Genomic DNA, 25348 nt, shown 5'->3' with positions numbered 1-25348 from the left:
TCCCTCACAAGTGAAATTCTGTCTATTTAGCTGCCTTCAGATTAAAGCTCCACTGTTTGCAACCTAGTTAGCTGATTGGGCCTACCTGGTCTAATTCAGCTCTGGCAGGGCTGGTGTGGGGAGCTGCACACCCCATCACAGATCCCCAAAATTATTTTTCCAAGCATGTTTATCGCTACTCAGAAAGACCACTCTACTAGAGCTGTAATAGAGCCAGACACTGAGCTTCCAGTTATGCAAAGGTAGTGAAACCTTGCTCTGAAGAGTGCGCTGGGAGTTTTAAAAAGCACATTGGACAAAAATATTACAGTCAAGTAAAACTTTCATGTCAAACTAACAAGAGCAAGGATGTTCAGAGTTAAAGTTGGTTTTGTATAGTCACCCATCCCATTATGGCGTATTGGCTGTGTTCTCACATTAAAAGTAACAGTGCTATTACTCTATTAATAAAATACTTTTCACTTGTATAGCATCTTCATTTGAAGATCTCAAAGCCTTTACAAACATTAAGCCTCATAACAACTGTATGAGGTAGGTAATGATCAAAGAGATCAGGCACCTACTGAAAACCTGCCTCTTTTCCCCCCTCTTCTCTCAGTGTCACTTTACCAACCTTTCTGGGGAATCTCTAACAGCTTTTCAGGAAAAGCCTCTGAAATTATGTAATACAGCAATACGTGTTCTAAAATTAAAAATGAAGCCTATAAATATGTGGCTTTTGACTGTAGTGTTTCATGTTATCCACTTAAACCCATATGCTTGGGGCCCAATCCAATATCCATTGAAATCAATGGTAATGTTTCCATAGACTTTAGTGGATGCTGGATAGGCTTTTGGTCGCAAACACTTTTAAGCTGCAGAAGCTGAGCTAGAATATTGACTTCACTTTTTTTGCTTTGGTCATGTTTGTATAACAATTGTAAGACTATTTAACAGCTACTTAAATAGTTTTGTTTTTCACACACTGTTTTGTTTTTACAGTAGCTTCATTTTAACTGAACATTTATTTGTAACTGGCATTTCAGAACAAAACAAAATTTAATTCTGCAGGGATGTAAATGTGTTTCAATAGAATTCCCAAATGATTAGTAATTTTAAATTTGGAGGAAGTAAAACTTAAGGAAATGTGGTTTTCTTTGTAAAACTGAAATGATGTAGTGTCTAGACATTGCTTTTATGAGTAACTTTTTTGTGTTCAGTAATTTTTGCAGTAATATGCAGCTTTGTGTTTTTCTAGTTCCTGATGTCAGTCGAAATGGAGATCCATTTGTAGCAACATCAATTGTTGAAGCAATTGCAACAGTTGACAGAGCTATAAATTCAACACGTACACATTTGTTTGACAGGTATCATATCATTTGGGGGCTTTTTATGGGCAAGTCAAAATTAATTTTGGGTATGCTGAAAGAAATGCTACAATCAGTAAACCTATTTGACTACAATACTATTACACATCTGAAAGATGAGACAATATAATGATTTTAAATATCAAACTTTAACATCTGGTAGTTTCTGGAGTTCTAGCAATTTAGCAAGAAGGCCATATTTTTAAATGAAAACTGCACTAAGTGCCCCAACAAACAAATTTAGCTAATAGGTTTTGAATAGTTATTTCAATTATTTTGGGGGAACCAACACGTTTAAAAAGCTTGGTTTTATTCAAAAGCCTACTGGTATTTTAATGTTGGATCTAATACATTTTAATACAAATTTAATCTATTTGCATGTTTAAATATGTTTTTCAGTCCTCTTGTATTAAATGTAGATATTTATTTTTATTGATTTTTGCCTTCCATTTTGGAATGAGTAACAAAGGTATAGTCAATCACGTCTAGTGATATCTTAAGTTTCAGAAACTTTTTAAACCATTTGTAGTCTTACAGTACTTGTGTATACACTTACTATTTTTTCAATTATCTGTTAGTCATCCTCGTTCTCCAAATGATTTGCTAGCCTTGTTTCGATACCCAAGAGATCCTTACACTGTCGAGCAAGCAAGAGCTGGAGAAATATTTGAAAGAACATTACAGCTAATTCAAGATCATGTACAAGATGGTTTAATGGTTGACCTAAATGGAACAAGTCAGTACCTTTACTTTACTTTCTGTGTTTTCTAGTGTATAAGCCATTTCAATTCATTATGCTTCAAGGAGTATTAATTTTAAAAGCTCTGTGCCCCATTGTGCAGCTGTTACTCTTGTTGAAGTCATTATGGCTTCTTGAGTGTGCAAGAGCTCACCAACATGAATAAAGATTGCTCACTTGGGTCCTTGATTCACACATTGCTATATTTTGATGTACCTTGTTTGTCTGAGATGTGCTGGTATGTTATTTTAATTCTTCACTATTTGACATACTAAGGAAAAAATTGATGCAGTCAAATTCTTCCCTCAGATAAAACTAACACACCTCAAGTACATGGGGTTGGATGGGTTTTAACAAAGGGGTGAATTTGGCTAATAGTTTCTTAGCAAGATTTAGAATTTTTCAGTATGTACTGTTAAGACAGTATTTGTATTGGTTACTGCATCAAAAGAAAACATGGTAATCCCTGTTTAGCTTATCACAGAGGGTATATAATATAACAGCAAAGATATGTGCACTGTTTGTGATCACTTTACAGACAAGTGTTCCTACATTTTCTGTACCAGTTTTCCTGAAGTAATTGTTACTTGTTCTTAAAGCAGAGTACAGTGTCAAACTAAGCTACAACAGTTTCCTGGTAGTCTGTTCTCAAATTTAATTTGCTATTAAGAAATATGTATTTTGTTGTTTTTTTATAAATAGTAAGAAAAAAGTAATTCAGAATTATAATGCCCAGCCTGAAAATTTAGAGCTAAACACACTTGCAAAGAGAACTGTAGGCTAATTGTTCTGCCGTGCCTATAAGTTCTTGCTTTTGGCAGTTGATATACAGTGTGTCAGTGCGTGAGACTTATGACTAAAGTGTTTGGAAATGATGGAGTTTTAGGAGAGATTCTGAGACGTGGCATGTAGCCAAATGTTACAGCTAGACTGGAATCTGAGGAAATATTTTTACTTATAAATGCTACTTTTGATGTTTATAATTGAGAATTTCACTGTAACTTTCTAAAATTTTAACTGTGACCCTGAATTAGGCCAGTATGTACAAGGCCAAAGACTGTAAGGTTTGTAGAATTAGAGCACTATAAGATTTGTTAGTAAAAATGGACAATTACTCATAAAGCTGAGCAAACAATTTGCAAGGAATAATTTGTCACACAAATTTGACTTCTTTGAGTACAGAACATTCACAAACAGATCGTAATTTCATTGAGTTTGCTGCTAATCATTCAGAATTATTTGACATTTTCTTCAATTTTTTTTTTACAACAGATTGCAAGTATTTGAATCTGAACATTTGAGAAATTTCAGTTTATTAGGCTAAATACAGGTTTTTTTGTTTGTTCCATGATTGGATGCAAGCATTTGTAGTATAAATACTGGTGCACCCAAATCTAACATTCTTTTTTCATAAATACTCATGTATGGAACACTGAAATTTAATTTTTATCAACTTTAATGCTAGTAAAAACAACCATTCTAATGTTCGCTGAAAGTGAACACAATAGGATCGTGAGCATGGCCAAAGTGAATTCATTTAAAAATTCAAAGCTAATAATCTCAGGCAACATTTTATATCTATTCATAACCAGACCTGGCTTTTGGTCCCTTCAAAATCCACAGCCATGGCCCCAGGATTTCAGAAAACTAGAAATGTAAAGAGAATCTGTTTTCATTTAAACACCCCTCCCCCCTAAGTTTCTAACCCTAGTCCTTGCAATTGTTTGGTTTGTGTTTTCAAAGCTAACGAATGTAAGCTGCTACTAAAGTTGAAAAAACCAAGTGGATGGGTCCCACTTTTGCAGCAGAAAAATTGGGGGAACCTAACAATTGCCAATCTATGAACTTTTGACTAAATGAAGCTATTGAATGTCAGCTGTATCCCAAAGAGTCATCTTGCTAACACTTCAGAAAAAAATCTTAAACCAGGCTTATATATAGTGGTAATGGACAGGACTGTGTTACATTTGGAGTATGGTGGCAAAAATTAATTTTGCAGGCCAGCTTGTCCAAAAACATGGAAGTTTGATTCTGCTCACACCCGTTTTTCAGAAATTTTGATGAAAACCAGGATTACCACAACATACAATCATTTATCTCAACTGTACAGAAGTAAAGAGCGAAAGGAAAGAGAGATTCAGAAGACTATAATAAATGAAGATAACTTAGAAAGGGGTGTTATTGAAAGGGAGACTTGATTACAAGGACAGGCCTTGGAGTAGCTGAGCCACAACATCCTCATCTTAAAGTGTTAAAAATCCTCAAAACAGTGTATTATGTTCTGGTCTTTAGTAGCCAGTGATGATTCTGCACCATGGTGTACCGTGTTTCAGAGGCCAGAATAGTCCTTAAAATATTATTTGTAGGGCAGATAACTGACACCTACTCTTTGAATTTTGCATTCAGATCATATGTAGCATTATTCTTGAGTGATTACCATTTAATTGTGCACGCTGTTAGCCTCTATAAACACATTATTTTATTACCGTTAACCTCCTCCCTCTTCCTGCCTATTGTTCGTTATGCTCATTTGTCTTTGATTAGATTGTAAGATTAAGGACCACACCTACCGATGTGTTTTGTGGTTCCTAGCATAATGGGGCACTTGTATTCTGAGCAGGGTGGAGGGTGTGTGTATCTCTTTTGTATTGCTGTAATATTTATATAACATAAAATAATATGTAACAGTAATATATATATTTTGAAGTAATCAAAAGCTTGTATAAGATAACAGAGTTCTGAGGTAGAAAAGCTTCAGCTGAGGTTAGTTTGGGGCACATTTTCAAATGTTCTCAACATCCAGTTATGACCAGATTTTCAGAAAAGCTCATCTCCCATTTAGGCACCTAAATGAAGTGGGCAGATTTTCAAATTATTCTCAATGGGAGATGTTTGTTGTTGAGTACTTTCGAAATCTGCCTATTTCATTTAGGTGACTAAGTGGGAGATGAGATCTTTTGAAAAACTTTTTATCATTGGTTTCATGCAAATTCTTTTTCCTTTGAATTTGTCCAAGGGTGTATGGAATTTTTTTAAACCAAAAGATGATTGTATCCAAAATCTGATAAGTTTTTAATTTTCCCTTTGCTTCTGTTCTGTTTCAGGCTATCACTATAACGATCTTGTATCTCCACAATACTTGAACCTGATAGCTAATCTGTCAGGCTGCACAGCCCATAGACGAGTGAATAACTGCTCAGATATGTGCTTTCACCAGAAATACAGGACACATGATGGAACTTGCAATAACTTGCAGCATCCGATGTGGGGTGCCTCTCTGACAGCCTTTGAACGGTTGTTAAAGTCAGTCTATGAAAATGGATTTAACTTGCCTAGGGGCATTGGACCTAATAGACGCTATAATGGATACACGCTCCCCATGCCTCGCTTGGTTTCAACATCATTAATAGGAACTGAAACAATAACCCCAGATGATCAGTTTACTCACTTTCTAATGCAGTGGGGTCAGTTTCTTGATCATGACCTTGACTCCACAGTTGCAGCTCTGAGTGAAGCCAGGTTTTCTGATGGTCAGCACTGCAGTTCAGTTTGTACAAATGATCCTCCATGTTTCTCAATCATGGTACCACCAAATGACCCCCGAGTTAGAAATGGTGCACGGTGCATGTTTTTTGTACGCTCCAGTCCTGTTTGTGGAAGTGGCATGACATCTCTTCTAATGAATTCTGTTTACCCACGAGAACAGATTAACCAGCTGACTTCATATATAGATGCATCCAATGTGTATGGCAGTTCAGACCATGAGTCACAAGAAATCAGAGACTTGGCAAGTCAAAGGGGTCTTCTGAGACAGGGCATTGTACAGAGATCTGGCAAGCCTCTTCTTCCATTTGCTACTGGTCCACCAACAGAATGCATGAGAGATGAAAACGAGAGCCCAATTCCTTGCTTCTTAGCTGGGGATCATCGTGCTAATGAGCAGCTGGGTCTCACCAGTATGCATACATTGTGGTTTAGAGAACACAACAGAATTGCTACAGAGTTACTGAAACTCAACCCACACTGGGATGGGGACACAATATATCATGAAACACGCAAAATTGTTGGTGCAGAAATGCAACATATAACATACAACCATTGGCTACCTAAGATCTTTGGAGAGGTAGGCATGAAGATGCTTGGCGAATATAAAGGTTATGATCCCAATGTTAATTCTGGCATAACTAATGAGTTTGCAACTGCCGCTTTTAGGTTTGGTCACACACTTATCAATCCCTTACTGTATCGGCTGGATGAAAACTTTGAACCTATTCTGCAAGGCCATATACCTCTTCATAAGGCATTCTTCTCTCCCTTTCGGATTGTAAATGAAGGAGGCATTGATCCACTGTTAAGGGGATTGTTTGGGGTTGCTGGTAAGATGCGAGTACCATCACAGTTACTCAATACAGAATTAACAGAGAGACTATTCTCCATGGCACGTACTGTGGCTTTAGATCTGGCAGCTATGAATATTCAGAGAGGCAGAGATCATGGAATTCCTCCCTACCATGATTTTAGAGTTTACTGTAATCTTTCTTCAGCTCATACTTTTGAAGATCTGAAAAACGAAATTAGGAATCCTGAAATCAGGGAGAAACTTAGCAGGTGAGCTTGAGGTGAAGGTTAACAGTTAAAAATTCAAATGTACTTTTATATCTAAATGTGCATGTGAAAATAATTATTTAAATGTCTAACCTAGAAGGAAGTATTTGTTAGGAAAGGTATAAAGGGAATATCCCACAAAACTTCCTGCCAACATCAGGAGACATATATGGAAGGCTCAGGGTTCCCGAGTACCTGCATAAGCTACAGAATGTCTTTCCCCCAGTGAGACTTACACAGATCTGATTCCTCCACTCCTTGAGTTGTAGGAACTCCATGAAGCTGAGGCCATCCATCGACCATGTATTCATGTATACACCCATTGGAGATTTTTTTTATGAGTGATATTTAAAAAACTAAATACATTTAATACTGAAATCTCATGATAGTATTTATATCTTCAGTTTTCATAGAATCATAGAATATCAGGGTTGGAAGGGACCTCAAGAGGTCATCTAGTCCAACCCCCTGCTCAAAGCAGGACCAATTCCCAACTAAATCATCCCAGCCAGAGCTTTGTCAAGCCTGACCTTAAAAACCTCTTTGAATTAAGTGCAGCACAATGCAGGAAGAGAATGCTAAAGGTTATTTAATATCACGGTCATTTTTGCTGTGAATAGTTCAGAACAATTACCCTTAGTTTTGTCGTAATACTGAATGCTTTTATAAATGTATAATTTTAACATAACTATTTGTATTTCTCTTGTTATAGGCTCTATGGTTCACCTCTGAACATAGATTTATTTCCTGCTCTTATGGTAGAAGATTTAGTTCCTGGTAGTCGATTGGGGCCAACTTTGATGTGTCTATTGAGTACACAGTTTAAACGTCTTCGAGATGGAGACAGGTAAAGCCAAAATGCCCATGGAAAACTTAAGTGAATTTAGAATAGATTTTTTTTCATTTTTTAAATTGTTAAATTAGTGACTTTTTTCAAATCCAAACTGTTTTCTTTTTCTTTTATGATCTGACTATAGAAATGAAAGTGATAAAAAGATGATTTTATAATTTGTCAAAGCAGCTGAAATAACAGCTATGCTTATTTATTTTTAAGACCTGTTATCTTTTATGGTGAAAATAGCATATAAAGCTCCAACAGGCAATACAGTGTAGCTGACTGAGCAGGGGACTGGGACCCAGGAACTCCTAACTTTCCTATTTCTGACATTGCTTGACTGGCCTTGTGCAAATTACTACTCAGGCTACTTCACTGTAAATTGAAGAAAAACTTTCTTCAGTGATTGTCCACGTGTATTCCATTTCCGATGCACATGCATCCATATGTGTGAGATTGGATTCTGTTGGGCAGCAATGTCCACTGGGCCCTTTCCTGCACTCTTACTTCCTGTGGCTGCAAGATGGAAACCCTGTAATATCCACTTCTCTGCATACTGTGTAACCTTACTAGTTGTGTGTGTATGTGACTAGTTAGCTAGTAATACTAGCATAGTTATTGTCGTGGTTTTTGTTTTTTATACCTATTAGCTATATGTAAAAACAACAACAAAACCCTCTTCTTAGTGTTTGGGACTTTTCCCACCTTAATGGAGATTAGCTGCTATGGCTGAAATGAAGCCCCCGGGCTTCAAAACTTGCCCTTCCTGTGAAGCAACTATTTCATTTAATGACAGACACTGAATGTGCCTCTTTTGTCTTGGAGAGGATCATTTGCCCAATAGATGCTAGGTCTGTTACTTCTTCTCCAAAAGCATGTAGAAGGCAAGAGAAGCCCATCTTAAATGTTTTCTCTGGGAGCACTCAGTGCAAGCTTCCTTAGAACAGAAGGGAAAAAAAGCCAACTGGGCCTCAGCAGGCTTCCTCAGTCAGTGCTCCTGTGACCTGCTGCCCAACTCAGCTCCCAGGCTCACTCTTCAAAGAAAACTTCAGCCATTGAGACCAGCAGAGCAGCCAAGTCATATCCTTCACTTAGTTGTCTGAAAGGGGTCAGAAGGGGCATAGTTCCCACAGTAAGTGCAGGCCTTGGTTACCCTCCCTGGAACCTAATAAAAGGAGGCATAGATCTCACACTACTTGGCCAAAGGGTAGTTCACAGCCCAAATTTGGCCCCTCTGACAACCTGGCAAAACCTGGTCCCCGAGCCCAGAGGGTGCTGTCTCAGGCAGCAGTCCACATTTTGCCGGCACCAACCTCTCAGTAGTAATATAGGTAATCATGGATGCTCCTGACACTGACTTTCTTAGCATCAAAGTTATTCCTGGTACTGAGTGATCTGGCAAGGAAACCTAGCTCTGTTACTACCAATAGATATTGATCTCCCTTCCCTGTGAAACTTGTGGTTCCTTGAGAAGGACATCTGGCACTGACTCACATTATACCCCAGTAAGAACAGGAAAGTGAGGAAGAACACTTGCAAATAGAGAAGCACTTGATCTCAGCAGTGATCTCCTCTTCCTCACCAGATGAAGCAGTTGTGCACTCCACATCCATTCAGTCTGACTATTTTAAAAAATTTCAGGAACTTCTGCATCACATGGTAGACACATAAATTCAAGAATTTAGGGAGGAACCTAAGTCTTTTGTAGCTGAGGGACAACTGGTAGCATAAGACGCATTGGACATGGCAGCACAATCAATGACAAACTCCACTGCCATGCACAGGGCTTCATGGTTACAGTCTTCAAGAGTACAAAGGAGGTCCAGGCAGCTACCGAGGTCCTCCCATTTGAAGGTTATAACTCAAGAACTGATAAAGCCCTACGCTCTATAAAAGATTAAAAAGCTATTGTCCATTTCTTGGTGGCTACATGCCAGCCCCTAAGACAGAGCAGGCCTGGTTACAAACCACTTTAGATAAAGGGTTTTTTTAATGTATTATTATAACCCTTGAAGATACTGTCTACATCAGTAGCAAGCATGTTCCAGATGCATGGAAGAAATTGAAACAAGACTACGATGAAGAAAGGTGATCCAAAATAATTGAGCAACTACCATCTGATCACAATCCTCTCACAAGATCTTCACCCGGGTCATACTCAATTGGATTAAGAAGGATCTTGAAATGCATGAAACCAGAGAACAAGCTGGTTTCCACTCAGGGTATTCAACAATTGATCACATCTGCTCAGTTCGATGGCTCTTTGAAAAAATGCAAGAAATACAAAGTACCATTGTATCTTGTATTTGTCAACTACAAAAAGGCATTTGACTTGGTGGAGATTAACGCTGTACTCAATGCGCTCAACGAAATTGGTACATTGACCTGCTGGAAGAAATTAACTGCAATTGTTTGACAGAGATAACATTATTCAATGTCCTGTGCATTATTGTTATTATACATAGAAGAGTCAGACAGTCACTGAAGCTGTTTTCAGCAGTACTGGAGTCGCAGTTAAAGAAATTGTACTGGGAAAAAGGAATCAGAATTGACGGAGAACAGTTAACGCATCTTCTCTTCACTGCTGATTGTGTAATATTGGCAAAAGACACAGGATAACTGGAGAAACTGCAGTAATTGCAAACACTTTCGCATGATATCGGGTTGGAAGTGTACACTTCGAAGATGAAGTGGATGTGGAATGAGCATTGTGCAGCAGGAATCATCACTGTAAACGGGAAAGTAATCGAAGAGGTCGACAAATATATTTAGCAGGTGAACAGAGACAACTCATTTGAAAGGGAATGCAGTAGGAGGAGAAAGGCAGGGATGGGAAGTTTCAACAAAATAAACTTCCCATGAAGAAAAGAAGTTTAACTCCAGTGTTCTGCCACCAATTATGTATGGAGCGGAAAGCTGGTCAATGTGGAAAGCAGAGGAAGAAAAATTCGCTGTCACTCAGAGAGCAATGAAAAGGCAAATGTGTAAGTTATTGGTCCATAAGCACATACTGAATCAAGAGATTAGAAGGCGTACAGAGGTGACCGATGTTGTGAAGGCAATGTAGGACTCAAAGCAGAGATGGACGGAATTGACGGAGAACAGTTAACGCATCTTCTCTTCACTGCTGATTGTGTAATATTGGCAAAAGACACAGGATAACTGGAGAAACTGCAGTAATTGCAAACACTTTCGCATGATATCGGGTTGGAAGTGTACACTTCGAAGATGAAGTGGATGTGGAATGAGCATTGTGCAGCAGGAATCATCACTGTAAACGGGAAAGTAATCGAAGAGGTCGACAAATATATTTAGCAGGTGAACAGAGACAACTCATTTGAAAGGGAATGCAGTAGGAGGAGAAAGGCAGGGATGGGAAGTTTCAACAAAATAAACTTCCCATGAAGAAAAGAAGTTTAACTCCAGTGTTCTGCCACCAATTATGTATGGAGCGGAAAGCTGGTCAATGCGGAAAGCGGAGGAAGAAAAATTCGCTGTCACTCAGAGAGCAATGAAAAGGCAAATGTGTAAGTTATTGGTCCATAAGCACATACTGAATCAAGAGATTAGAAGGCGTACAGAGGTGACCGATGTTGTGAAGGCAATGTAGGACTCAAAGCAGAGATGGGCAGGTCATATAATCCGTAGGGAAGACAATAGGTGGACAACCCACATCAGTGACTGAATCCCTAGAGACCACAAGCAACTTCTGGGCAGAACGAAAACATGCTGGGCCAATCCCATGACAGAACTCTTTGGCCAGAAATGGAAAGAATGTGCTCACAACAAAACAGAATGGTGTGGCATCGACTTGCATTCGTGGAGGGATGGACAAGGACAAGCTGGACAAAGGTGATTATAATCCACAAAGGTCATGTGAGCCACCAATGAAGGAGCAAAGTTTCCAACACAGAGGCTGTCTTCCTTTGATGCCGCACCCCTAGATCCACCTCATGGCAGCAAGTTTGGACACCATCATTGAGAGCCATATAAAGCGTTTGGAGAATCAATACCCTTCTTGCCACCCCCATGTCTGGCAACCACCTTTTTATTTTTTAGAGGCTTGGAATTGATTTAACTCAAACCACTGGGTTTTAGAGATTAACAGTGTGAGGTATTATTCATTTGTAGTCCCTTCCTACCCCTCTTCAAGGACTCCTCTTACAAAAAATGGTTAAGGTAAGAAGTGAATTCCCTTCTAAATCTCTGAACAGTGGAAGAAGAGCCTCTGGAGTTAAAAGGGGAATGGGTTTTGCTCCCATTATTTTATAATCCCTAAGAACAAGGGAGACAAGCATCCAGTACTAGATTTGAGACAACTCAAACAGCTTCATCCGTCATTTCAAATTCAGTTTGGTAACTCTAAATTCAGTTTGGTAATTCTAGCCTCTATAATCTTATCCTTAGATCCTCAAAAATGGTTCACAGCTCTCAGTTTAGAAGACACATACTTTCACATATCAATTCACCTGGCACACAGAAAATAACTAAGATTCCAAGTGGGAACTTCCCACTACCAGTACAAAGTCCTTCCCTTTGGTCTTTCAACAAAACCAAGAGTATTCAGCAAGTGATTGACAAGCTCATCTTAGGAGGCAAGGGATCTAGGTATGCCAGTACTCGATGACTGGCTCATTTGAGGAAGATCACCATGGCAGGTGAACGATTCTATTCACTTAGTCCTACATCTTTTCACCACACCAGAATCTAAAAAGGAAAGTCAATCACTGTTGAAAACCCAGAGACTAGAGTTCATAAGGGTAGTGCTAGATTCCCCATCAGTAAGGGCTAATCTGCCACAGGACAGATTCAAGACCAAGGTAGACCTCATCAACCAGCTGCAAGCTCACCCAAAGACTTTAGCTAGAGCATGTTTCTCACTTACACCACATAGCATGCCAGATTTCACCTCTGTTTCATAGAAATGTGGTTGAAAATCGTGTATTTGCCCCACATACATCACATGGACATGAGGACACAGGTGCCCTGAGAAGCCTTCTCATTATTAAATTGGTGGAAGGACTCCCATGTGTGCAAAGGAGTACTGATTTCTCCAGCTGTATTTACCTATCAAAACATTGGTGACTTCCATGCTTGGGTGGGGAACCCACTTAGACCACCCACAGGTCTGTGACCCAAGTTGCCTATGGTAACCCACACTGAGAATGCCCAGGTCAGGGCAGGCTGCAGAAAGGAGAACAGATTCTCCCAAACCTGGTGCTTAACACTGTAGTTAGATTCACCAGCCAGTCACAAACTGTGCTCCTGGTCCCCCGCACAAGTTATCAAGGAGCTGGGGGAAAAAAAAGACAGCCCAGCCCTTTTTATTGCATTCCATTCTTTGGCTCACAATCAGCAAATAGGTCCAGTAAGGTGAGAAGTTATTTAAAACTGCTCTATACAAAATGTTCTTCTGATCCCCAATGGGCCAGCCACAGTACCAAATCGATATTAGTTTGGATCTTACCCAAAATATCATGCTGCCAGCAATCCCTTAGTATCTAAAACTAAAGGTTTTATTATAAATGAAAAGAAAAGAAAAGAAAGAGAAGAGAGATGTTAAATGGCCAAAGCAGTCAGATACATACACATGACTTCAGAGTCCATATATCAGGTTTTAGCAACACTGGTGAGTTTGCTGGCTTGTAAAGTACCCCTGGAACATCTCCAAAGCTTGGGTGAATATATTAGTCCTTTTCAGTTTGTAGAGAAGTTACTCCAGAGGTGAGAAGCAGGATTGAAGACAAAATGGAGAAGATGTAGCTGCCTTTTTATATCCTTTGTCATGTGGCTTGTACATCCTTTATCCCAAACACAAGCTCACAGCACACAGGCATGGAAAAGCTCTTGGAGGCCTCTGTCCACAGGCATGTCATTACATGTCCTGCTGACTCATAGGTGTAGCCCCTGGATTCTCTCTGTTGGTTCATTGTACAGTTGATTGCCCTTGATGGGCCATGAAGCAGGCTGGATAGTGCTGATGCCCATCTGTATGGAGATGTCACTCAGAAAAACAGCACAAATTTGAGATACAGATTTATCACACATATTTATAACTCATGAAACAAAGATGATACATACATATAAACAAGATTATCAAACTTAGAAAATCATAACTTTTGCACTGATACCTTCTATGGCATACCTAGTAATATTCATTTTCTATTTTGTAATATTGATATCAATAATATTATAAATGGTCACCCATATTCCATACAGCATCACAAGGCACAAGGCCTCTGGACTGCCAAAGAGATTCACATAAATGTTCTGGAACTCGGAGCTATTTGTCTAGGATGCAAAGCATTTCTTCTTATGCTGTGGACTAACAGTTGAGGAAATGACAGACAACACAACAGCAATGTTTTATGTCAACAAACAGAAAGGAATACAATTATCCCTCCTTTGCTAAGCAAGTTCATCTCTGGAATTGGTGCATTCATCAACAGATTGTACCAGTAATTCTGCTTCTACCAGACTTTCAGAATGTCCTGCTAGACCAGCCCTCTCATCTGCAAATTGCCCGCTAAGGATTTGAGCCTGCAAACCATTTTCTGCAGGTGAGGATAATCAGCAGTGTTGCCTCAGATGAGGGTGGGAGATTTGGGGAAAGGCTAAATACAGTCTTCTTGTCAGATGCTTTCCTTATCTCATGAACTCTGAGAAAGTGTACCTATCCACTGATTATGTAAGTGAGGCAATATCTTTTGTTGGACCAACTTCTGTTGGTTAGAGAGACAAGCTTTCAACCTTACAAAGAGCAGTGACACTTGGGGTTATTTTCCCAGACTAAAGCAGAGGTCTTTGTAAGCTCAAAAGCTGGTCTCACTAACAGAAGTTGGTCCAATAAAAGATATTACCTCACCCACCTTATCTCTCTCTGTCAGTGAAAGAAGCTGTTTAGCTGAAGTCCAGAATATTTTTGTGCATAGCAGGAAGGACTCCACTAGATTGACCTATGCACCTAAATGGAAGAGGTTCTTTATTTGGACAACACTATGCCACTTGTCTCCCTTAGAAGTCGCAATTCCTACTATTCTGATCCATCTGATATGGCTAAAGCATTCAGAGCTATCCATCAGCGCCATAAGGGTACATCGAGCAGCAATATCGTCCTCCCATTCAAGAGGAAACCATATTTTCTCACCCTATAGTTGCTATATTCCTTAGGGGCCTTATTTCATCTGTTTCCCACTTTCTGTGAGCCCCCTTCCTTTTGGAACCTGAGTATAGTGTTAGATGGGTTAATGGGGACCCCCTTTTGAGCTGTTAGCAACTTGTATTCCATATCATCTTTCTGTGAAAATGATCTTTTTAGTGACTATAACATCAGCTTGAAAGGTAAAGGAGATGCAGGTCCTCACAGATGCTCCACTTTACACTGCGTTCCATACAGATGAAGTGATCCTTAGGTTTCATCATAAATGTTTTTCAAGGTTATCTTAGATTTTCATTTCAGTTAGACTGTTCACCTGCCATTTTTCTTTCCTTAGTCCCACTTCAACCAAATTGCACATCCTTGATGTGGTTAGGACTCTTTCATAATACCACAAAAGAACAAGAGCCTTCAGGGGTTCCCCTAGGCTGTTTGTAGCATTTGCTGATTGGGTGAAAGGTCAGGCAGTATCCACCCAAAGACTGTCTAAACTGGTATTTAATTGAATTAGGGCATGTCTACATATAAACCACTACTGCAGTACCTCTGCAGCTTCGCCGCTGTCGTGTTTCAGTGAAGACACTACCTATGTCAGCGAAGGTAATCCACCTCCCCAGGAGGCAGTAGCTAGGTCAAAAGGAGAATTTTCCCGTCAACCTAGTGCTGTCTACACTGGAGGTTAGTTCGGTTTAACTGCGTTGCTTAGGGGAGTGGATTTTTCACACCTCTGAGCGGCACAGTTATGGCGACTTAATTTCCTAGTGTAGACCAGACGTAATGTAGACATAGTGTCATGGCCTTAGATAATTCTATGAGTTATTTAGATTATAGCCTACTCCACCAGGGCTCAGGATCTTTTCTGTCTTCTGTGGGAAGCATACCAATTTCAGAAATTTGCAGTGCAGCTACAATGGGGATGAGTCCACACTTTCACCCAGCTATTCTTTAGTTGAGGCCTCAAGATTTGATGTCCTCTTTGACAGGGCTGTCCTGCAGTCTTGATTTAAATAAGGCTTCTAGCAACCTTCTCCTAAGTATGAGGTCACTTCTCTCTAGTCACCAGAATACACGTGGACAATCATTTGAGGTAGAAAGAACAGTTACTTATCTTCCAGTAACTGTGTTTTTTCAAGATGTGTTATCCACATGAATTCCATGACTTGCTCTCTTTCCCCTCTACTAGGGAGTCGACACCACTTGGATTCTGAACTGGACAAAGGAACTGAGGGACACTTGGGCCCACTCCATCCTTCATGCCCTTAGGTGAAAATATAAAGGGGATAAATATTAATTATTATTGTTACAGCACCTGGCACCCCTTTTGGTATTTGACCACTCTCCCGTCTCAAATTCTGATGTCTGAAAATCCACATTTCCCTCCTTTTGATGTAACTTGTAGTCTGTGATGTCTTGCCTGGTTTTGCCTCTCTTGAGGGAAGAAAGTCAGGTTTCTTTTTATTGTAGATACCTGGCAATGATTAGCCACATTTTAATAGTTACCACTATCTAATTAAGTTTATTTTTTTATAATTAAAAGGTGCCTTAAGAGAGGGAAAATTGAGAGAGAGCATGAATCATGAAATAAAATGTAATTTAAACTAAAGCCTCAGGCAAATATTGCTAAAATATCATTAGAGAGGTGGATCAGAGCTTATCTTACAAAACTGTAGTCTGGTAATTTAAACTCTTAGATCATAAATAAAGTATTTGGATACCCGCCAGAGAATGTTACAGCCCTCTCAGTACACTTTTCTGTCTTTTTTTTTTCCTTTGCATAAAACCTACTTAAAATTTTAGAAATGGAATCCAGAACTGTGTAAATCAGATGTTTGTATGTAGATGAATGGAAGGGAGAAATTCGGACTCAGAAATAAGGGCTCCAAACTTCTGGTAACAGCATATACCCACATATGTCACACAAGGTTAATCATAGAATCATAGAATATCAGGGTTGGAAGGGACCTTAGGACGTCATCTAGTCCAACCCCCTGCTCAAAGCAGGACCAATCCCCAACTAAATCATCCCAGCCAGGGCTTTGTCAAGCCTGACCTTAAAAACCGCTAAGGAAGGGGATTCCACCACCTCCCTAGGTAACCCATTCCAGTGCTTCACCACCCTCCTTGTGAAAAAGTTTTTCCTAATATCCAACCTAAACCTCCCTCACTGCAACTTGAGACCATTACTCCTTGTTCTGTCATCTGGTACCACTGAGAACAATCTGGATCCATCCTCTTTGGAACCCCTTTTCAGGTAGTTGAAAGCAGCTATCAAATCCCCCCTCATTCTTCTATTCTGCAGAGTAAACAATCCCAGTTCCCTCAGCCTCTCCTCATAAATCATGTGCTCCAGCCCCCTAATCATTTTTGTTGCTCTCTGCTGGACTCTTTCCAATTTTTCCACATCCTTCTTGTAGTGTGGGGCCCCAAACTGGACACAGTACTCCAAATGAGGCCTCACCAGTGCTGAATAGAGGGGAATGATCATGTCCCTCGATCTGCTGGCAATGCCCCTATTTATGCAGCCTAAAATGCTGTTAGCCTTCTTGGCAACAAGGGCACACTGTTGACTCATATCCAGCTTCTTGTTCACTATAACCCCTAGGTCCTTTTCTGCAGAACTTCTGCCCAGCCATTCGGTCCCTAGTCTGTAGCAGTGCATGGGATTCTTCCGTCCTAAGTGCAGGACTCTGCACTTGTCCTTGTTGAACCGCATCATATTTCTTTTGGCCCAATCCTCTAATTTGTCTAGGTCCATCTTTATCCCAGTTTAGTGTCATCTGCAAACTTGCTGAGGGTGCAGTCTGCGCCATCCTCCAGATCATTAATGAAGATATTGAACAAAACCGGCCCCAGCACCGACCCTTGGGGCACTCCACTTGATACCGGCTGCCAACTAGACATGGAACCATTGATCACTACCCGTTGAGCCCGACCATCTAGCCAGCTTTCTATCCACCTTTAGAGTCCATTCATCTAGTCCATACTTCTTTAACACTTTGGGGGACAGGATTAGATTACAAAATGACCTTGATAAATTGAAGAATTGGTCTGAAATCAACAAGATAAAATTTAGTAAAGACAAGTTCAAAGTACTCCATTTAGGAAAGAAAAATCAGAGGCATCGCTATAAAATGAGGAATAGTTGGCTATGTAGTAGTACTGCAGAAAAGGATCGGAGGTGGGGAGAGAGTTATAGTGGATCACAAATTGAATGAGCCAACAATGTGATACAGTTGCAAAAAAGGCAAATATTCTGGGATGTATTAGTGAGTGTGTTATATCTAAGGCATGGGAGATAATTATTCTGCTATACTAGGTTCTGGTGAGGCCTTAACTGGAGAACTGTGTCCAGCTGTGGAAGGTACACTTTAAGAAAAATGTGGATACACTGGATACACTGGAGAGGACAACTGGGTCCTCAATACTGTGGCACAGGGTTATGCCCTCCAGTTTCTTTTTACCCCCCTTCCCGTCCCTCTTCAGGGACCCTTCTCACGAGACTCTTCTTGCAAAGGAGGTAGAAGGATTGCTGCAGCTAGGTAAGGTGGAAAAGGTTCCTTGCAAGTACAGGAACAAGGTACTATTACCAATACTTTTTAATCCTGGAGGCCAAGGGTGGTCTACAGCCCATCCTGGACCCGCAAGACCTCAACAAATACTTAAAGAAGCTGAAGTTCTGCATAGTCTCCCTGGCCTCCATCATCCCCTCCCTGGATTCGGGAGACTGGTATGCCGCCTCGATTTGAAGGACGCATATTTCCATATAGCGATCTTTCAAGGTCACAGACGCTTCCTACGTTTCGCAGTGAAAACCGACCACTATCAGTCCTACCGTTCAGCCTTGCAACAGCACCAAGGGTGTTCACCAAGTGCATGTTGGTAGTAACCACATACCTCAGACATCGAGGTATCCAGATCTACTCGTACCTCGATGACTGACTCGTCAAAGGCTGCTCCAGGTCCCAAGTTAAGAGGGATGTTATGGTGCTGCAGGCCACGTGCAGATCCCTGGGCCTGCTGGTAAATGACAAAAAGCTGACGTTAGTTCTGATGCAGAGGATAGAGTTCATTGGAGCGGTGCTAGACTTCACCTGTGCCAGAACATTTCCAGCGCAGGAGAAGTTCCAGATGATGGTGGACCTCATCGCAGGAGCTTCCATGTTCTCCCTGACCATGGCCAGGGTTTGCCTGTGCCTGCTGGGACACATGGCAGCATGTATGTATGTCATCTGCCGTGCCAGGTTCAGGATGCGGCCCTTACAGCAGTGGTTGGCGCCGGTCTGTTACCAGTCCAGAGATCACCTGGAAAATTCATTACCATCTCACTGATGATACTTACCTCGCTACAGTGGTGGACCAACCCCAGAGTGGTCCTGGAAGGAGTTTCATTCGACAGCCCTCGTCAGTCAATCAAGTTGATATTGGACACCTCGGACCTTGTCTGGGGAGCACATCTCGGTGGCCTCCAGACCCAGGGCATGTGGTCCCCAGAGGAGATGAGGTTTCACATAAATGTGAAGGAGCTCAGAGCGGTACGCTTGGCCTGCGGAGTCTTTCTACCACACCTGGCAGGCAAGGTGGTGAGAGTGTTGACGGACAATATGGCCTTGATGCTTTACATCAACAGGCAAAGGGGAGCATGCTCTTTGGCCCTCTGCCAAGAGGCACTGCGACTGTGGAATTTCTGCATTGACTATGCGATCCAACTAGAGGCCTGTCACCTCCCCGGCATCAGGAACACACTGACAGATCGCCTCAGCAGATCCTTTTCTTCTCACCATGAGTGGTCACGCCATCCAGAGGTAGTCCGGACCCTCTTCCAGAGGTGGGGAACTCCCCAAGTGGACCTGTTTGCTACCAGACAGAACAGGAAATGTCATTGCTTCTGTTCCCTACAAGGCCTGGGAAAAGGCTCCCTCTCCAGCGCCTTCCTCCTTTCATGGTCGGGTGCTCTGATTTATGCCTTCCTGCCAATCCCACTCATCAGCAGAGTCCTGTCAAAGGTCAAGAGAGACAAGGGCCAAGTCATCATGGTCGCCCTGGATGGGCCTAGCAGTGGCTGCTCCCTTTCCGTCTGACCGGATCAGCTCTTGCAAGATCACGGGTGTCTCCTGCACCCCAACCTTGCCCCCCTCCACCTCACAGCGTGGATGCTGTGTGGTTGAATTTGGAGGAGTGGGCCTGTTCTAAAGAGGTCCAGCAAATCCTCTTGGAAAGCAGGAAGCCTTCCACTAGAACAACCTACCTGGCCAAATGGACGAGGTTCTTTCACTGGGTGTCTGAGTGTAGCATCTCTCCAACGCGCTTAGATTACCTACTCCATCTTAAGAACCTTGGGAGTCACCTAATATGGAATGGACATGAGCAAGCACTCAAAGAAGAAAAGACAGTTACTTTTTCCGTAACTGGTGTTCTTGAAGGTGTGTTGCTCATGTCTGTTCTATAATCTGCACTCCTTCCTCACTGTCAGAGTTTCCGGCAAGAAGGAACTGAGGGTGGGGGGAGCTGGCAGCACCCCTTATACTGTGGCATGTGCGCTCTGCTCCAGGGGGCGGCAGAGGCGGTTCCCTATGGATACCACTGAAGGAAAAACATCCGGCACCGGTGCATGTAACAAGCACACATCCCTCATATGGAATGGACATGAGCAACAAATCTCAAAGGACACCAGTTATGGGAAAGCTACCTTTCTTTTATAACTAACTATCCCTAGGAAGGCGCATAAGCATGACACATTTTGTGGTTGGGTTGCCTTTAGGACAGCTTCAACTTTTTCTTGAGGGACCCCGCTATTTACCTCTCTCCGCTGTGAAAACTGGCCATTTATTCTTACCCTTTCTTTCCTGTCTTTCAACCAGTTACTCATCCATGAGAGAACCTCTTATCCCATGACTAAGCAGTTTGCACTTTGCTGAAGAGTCTTTGTCAAAAGTCTTTGAAAGTCCAAGTATACTGTATCAACTGGATCATCCTTATCTACCTGCTTATTGACACCCTCAAAGAATTCCAATAGATGGTGAGGCATGATTTCCCTTTACAAAAGCCATGCTGATTCTTCCCCAACAAATCATGTTCATCTGATAATTCTGTTCTTTACTATAGTTTCAGCCAATTTGCCTGGTACTGTTGTTAGGCTTACCGGCCTGCAGTTGCCAGATCACCTCTGGAGCCTTTTTTAAAAAATAAGCATTATATTAGCTATCCTCCAGTCATCTGTCTGGTACAGAGGCTGATTTAAGCAATAGGTTATTTACCACAGTTAGTAGTTCCACAATTTCATGTTTGAGTTCCTTCAGACCTCTTGTGTGAATACCATCTGGTCCTGGTGACTTCTTACCGTTTAACTTATCAGTTTGTTTCAAAATCTTCTCTGTTGCCACCTCAGTCTGGGGCAGTTCCTCAGATTTGTCACTGTCTTCAGTCTGCATTTGTAGATAGGCTTGGGCTAGATCGATCTTGGAGAAATTCTTCCCACCAGCTGATGACGCAATTACATACTCTGTTCTTAATAAAGAATACTGAACTGCACACAATACTAAAGGGTATGTTTTATCTACTAACAGATACACTTTCAGTTATGTAAAACAGCAAAAAAAAATCATTAACCCAAAGTATTTCTTTTCACAAACTACTGGTGCACCAAATCTACTCCATAGAGGGGAAGAAGGACAGATATTCTAGGGGTATGTATGTGCAGGAGAAAATGGGAAACAGGAGGGAGGGGGAAATTGAGGAATGTGTGCACATAGGAATGTCCGGGTGCCTTGAGAGGGTAAGAATTTGGTGCATATTTAAGCATACACATGACAGGAGGGAGAGGGAAATTGAGGTGTAAGCTTTGGTGTCTTTCCGCAAAGCAACTGTAAATCCATCTTAATTTGCAAGTATGCTCTGGCTGCTTTGTCTTTTCTGCCAAAAAAAAATTTTGTTCACTTAGGAAGATTTGTGGACAGAGGCATCATGGCTAATTAGAAGGCAACATTAAGACCTAGTGTAAAGTCATCTGCTTTTAGGAACTGTGTATTTTTCCTACGGTGATCTGGTTTTCAAAGAATACTATTTTGTGTTGATTATAATATCCCAAGATCTCTAGTAAAGTGCAAATTATCTGTATGTATGTCTTTTATTTTATTTACCATTGTCTTAACTATCTAAGAACTTAACTTTTCTTTCTGTGAGACTACAGGTTATGGTATGAGAATCCTGGTGTATTTAGTCCACCTCAGCTGACTCAGATCAAGCAAACATCTCTTGCCAGAATTTTGTGCGACAACGCTGACAATATAACCAGAGTGCAACGTGATGTCTTTAAGGTGGCTGAGTTCCCACATGGTTATGGTAGCTGTGAAGAAATTCCGAAACTGGATCTAAGGATGTGGCAAGATTGCTGTGAAGGTCTGTATCCAGGGCGAGTATTGGGAGTGCATCCTTTGTTTCTGGTTACATTTTAAATTGCCTGCTTTTGAAGAAATTTTAAGAGATTTTTAGTTACTATTCAACTCTAATTCAAGCAGAACTAGGAAGATGGATAATGTGCTTACAAAACCAAATTTGGAGTGTGCAGAAGTAATATTCCCCTTCCCGTAGAAGGAATCTGGTCAGGAGATTGATTTAGCTACTGTATAGCTAAGGTTTTGGTTCTGTTGTATGAGCAGCTTACATATAAAAAACACTGAAACCTTACAAATTTTCCTAACTGACATTAAAAATTCCAGTAAATTTTATAGTTTGATTAAATTTTAGAATGTAAGAATCAATGTTGTCCTCACTATACTTAAATTTATATGTACTAAGTCATCCATGTATTTAATTTTATAGCTGTGTAAGTAGGAAGCATCTGTTTTTGTTATCCTTCCTGTTTTGTTCAGTGCAAAATACTTTTCCACATGGAGGGCAGAGGAGCAGACACTTAGTTACCAAAAGCTGTTACCTCTTAGATTGCTTGAACAAAACCTGGATTTAATTTTTTTTTAGATGCAACGCTGTTCTATTTTATAATAATAAAACCAGATTACCTCCAAAGTTTACTTAACTAATCATACAGCAGAATTACTGATTTATTATTATAAAAGAATTAGAGTTTAAATGAAACACCCAGGATTTTCTTTCTACTTTCTTGACATTCTAACCTGCTGCTTGGGATTGTCACAGGCCCCAGGCAGTAGCGTAGCTAGGGGGGAGCAGGGCAGCGGCCGCCCTCCCACTGAGCACAAGTGGTGTCTTTTCAATTTCTTGGCACCTTTTTCATGTTTACTCACCTGGCAGCGATCTGGATCTTCGGCGGCACTTCGGCGGCGGTCCTTTCACTCGCTCCGGGCCCGCTGCTCTTTACTCACTGAAATGCCGCCAAAGACATTCGCCGAAGAGCTAGTGAAGGTCCCGCCACCGAGATGCCACTGAAGACCCGGAGTGCTGCCTCGTCAGTAAAAGCGCCGCCGAGTGAGTAAAAGTGCCACAGCAGGTGGCGCCTTTTTTGTGATCGATCCCCCTTTTCCCTCCACCTGGCTACGCCGCTGGCCCCAGGACCTAACTTTTCTGCAAGGTGAACTATTTGAGCTATGAACTAGCCAAATTCAACCTCTGGGGCTTTTTTCAGTATCTTAACAGAGGAACAATTACCCCATGTTTCAAGTAGTCAACTAAGACTCAGGAGAAATGGTATCAATTCATGGCTCTGCCACATACTTTCTGCTTAACATTGGGAAAGTAGCTTATTCTCTCTGTCACTCAGTTCTGCACCTGTAAAATGGTGATGATGATGCTTTCTTACCTCAAAGGAGTATTGTAAAGATAAAAGTATTAATCTTGGTAAGACTCTTAGTGTATGTCTACACAGCAATATAAGCCCTTTTGGGCACCAGAGTCCCATCGATAGCATTGTCACAGTTAGGAAACAAGGTGGGCAATAGAGTTTTCCCATGGTGCAACACATGCAGAGGGCTAGAGTGTCGACACTGGCAGGCAGGGACACTAGACACTGAGATAGGGTTACTTTGACTCGGGTCTGTGCACTGCAGTGTGGACTCCAGAGCCCTAGGTGTGAACACAGGTCAGAAAATCCTTAACCTAGGGTTAAAATGCAGTGTAGACTCTTAAGGGATTAAAGTACGTACTTTATTTTAAGCATGTAAATTATAGGTTTTTAGGCCAGAAGGGATCATTAGGTTATCTAGTCTGTACTCCAGTATATAGAATTTCACCCAGTTACCCCTGTATTGTGCCTAATAACTTGTGTTTGACTCAAGCATATCTTCCAGAAACAAGACATGGAGATTCCACCACTTCTCTTGGTAGTTAGTTCCAGTGGTTATCACTCTCACTGTTAAAATTTGAGCCTTATTTCTAATCTGAATTTATTTGGTTTTAACTTATAGCTATTGGTTCTTGTTATGCCTTTCTCTGATAGATTTAAGTGACCTTTGGTACCTGATATTTTCTCCCCAAGAAGGTACTTGTACATTGTAATTGTCACATCTCAGTCATCTTTTTGATAAGCTTAAACAGATTGTTTTCTTTAAGCATTTTCTTCAGCCCTCAAATCAGATTTTAACTTTTCTCTTTTCCTTCTCCAATTTTTCAACATCCTTTTAAAACGTGAACATCAAAACTGTGCACAGTATTCTAGATCTGTCTCACAAATGCTGTACACAGAGGTAAAATGACCTCCTTACTCCTACTTTGCAACTCCTCTGCTATAGACATCCAAGGATTCCATTAGCAATTCTTTTTGCCACAGCATTGCTCTGGGAGCTCAGGCTGAATTGCTTGTCAACTATGAACCCTACATCTTTTTTTAGAGTCACTACTTTCCAGGAAATAGTCCTCCATTCTCGAGGCAGAGTGATCATTCTTTGTTCCTCAATGTTTGACCTTCCATTTGGCTGTATTAAAAGGAATTTTATTTGAGTGGGCCCACTTTCCTAAGCAATCCAGATTACTCTGTATGACTGCTCTTGCCTCATTGTTATTTACCACTTCACCAATTGATGAGTCATTTGCAAATTATACCAGCAGTGATTTTATGTTTGCTTCCAGGTCATTGATAAAAATGCTGAATAGTATCAGGCCTAGTTTTGAAGCTTGTGGAACTTCAGTAGAAACACCTTTTTTTTTTGCTGATGATTCCCCAGAGACAACTACTTTTTCAGATCTGTCATTCAAGCAGTTCTTAATCCATTTAACATTTGCTTTATTGATATTAAATAGTGCTAATTGTAATGAGAATGTTGTTTAGTAACATGTCAAATACAATACAAAAGTTTTAAATATGTTACATCTACACAGTTACCTCTATCAACGAAACTTGTAATCACATCAAAAAATGAAATTGGGTTTTTTTTGGCAAGACCTGTTTTCCATAAAACCATATTGACTGTCATTAATTATAGTTCCAGCCTTCAGTTTTTTATTGATTGAATACCATATAATTTTTTCCATTATTTTGCCCAAGATTGTTATAAGGCTAACTGGCCTATAATTACTTGGGTCATCCTAGTTGCCCTTTTGAGAATTGGCACAACATTAGCATTCTTAATTCAACAAGAGCCAAGAGGCTCTTGCTCTTTGACTTCAAAACCCATGCAGTAAGTGTCCGTTATACTTTGGATATTAGATTTAAGTGCTGCTAAATCCTGAAAAACCACTTTGTAAAATTGTATTGTATTTCA

At 40.7% G+C, this 25348-nt stretch overlaps 1 protein-coding gene across 2 annotated transcripts in view; it reads left to right on the top strand.

The window, feature by feature from the left end:
• PXDN (peroxidasin) overlaps positions 1 to 25348 on the top strand; it is a 152385-nt gene that overhangs the window by 106032 nt on the left and 21005 nt on the right. For both annotated transcript variants that reach the window (XM_039532192.1, XM_039532191.1), the window contains 5 exons: positions 1238 to 1346; positions 1925 to 2082; positions 5190 to 6693; positions 7403 to 7537; positions 21868 to 22076. In XM_039532192.1, the coding sequence (XP_039388126.1) occupies positions 1238 to 1346; positions 1925 to 2082; positions 5190 to 6693; positions 7403 to 7537; positions 21868 to 22076 (2115 nt within the window). The remainder of the gene's footprint in view (positions 1 to 1237; positions 1347 to 1924; positions 2083 to 5189; positions 6694 to 7402; positions 7538 to 21867; positions 22077 to 25348) is intronic.

The sequence above is a fragment of the Mauremys reevesii genome, linkage group 3 (genome assembly GCF_016161935.1).
Source record: "Mauremys reevesii isolate NIE-2019 linkage group 3, ASM1616193v1, whole genome shotgun sequence".
NCBI lineage: Eukaryota > Metazoa > Chordata > Testudines > Geoemydidae > Mauremys > Mauremys reevesii.
The sequence above is the reverse complement of the archived record's forward strand: the minus strand, read 5'-3'. Positions and strand labels throughout refer to the sequence as shown.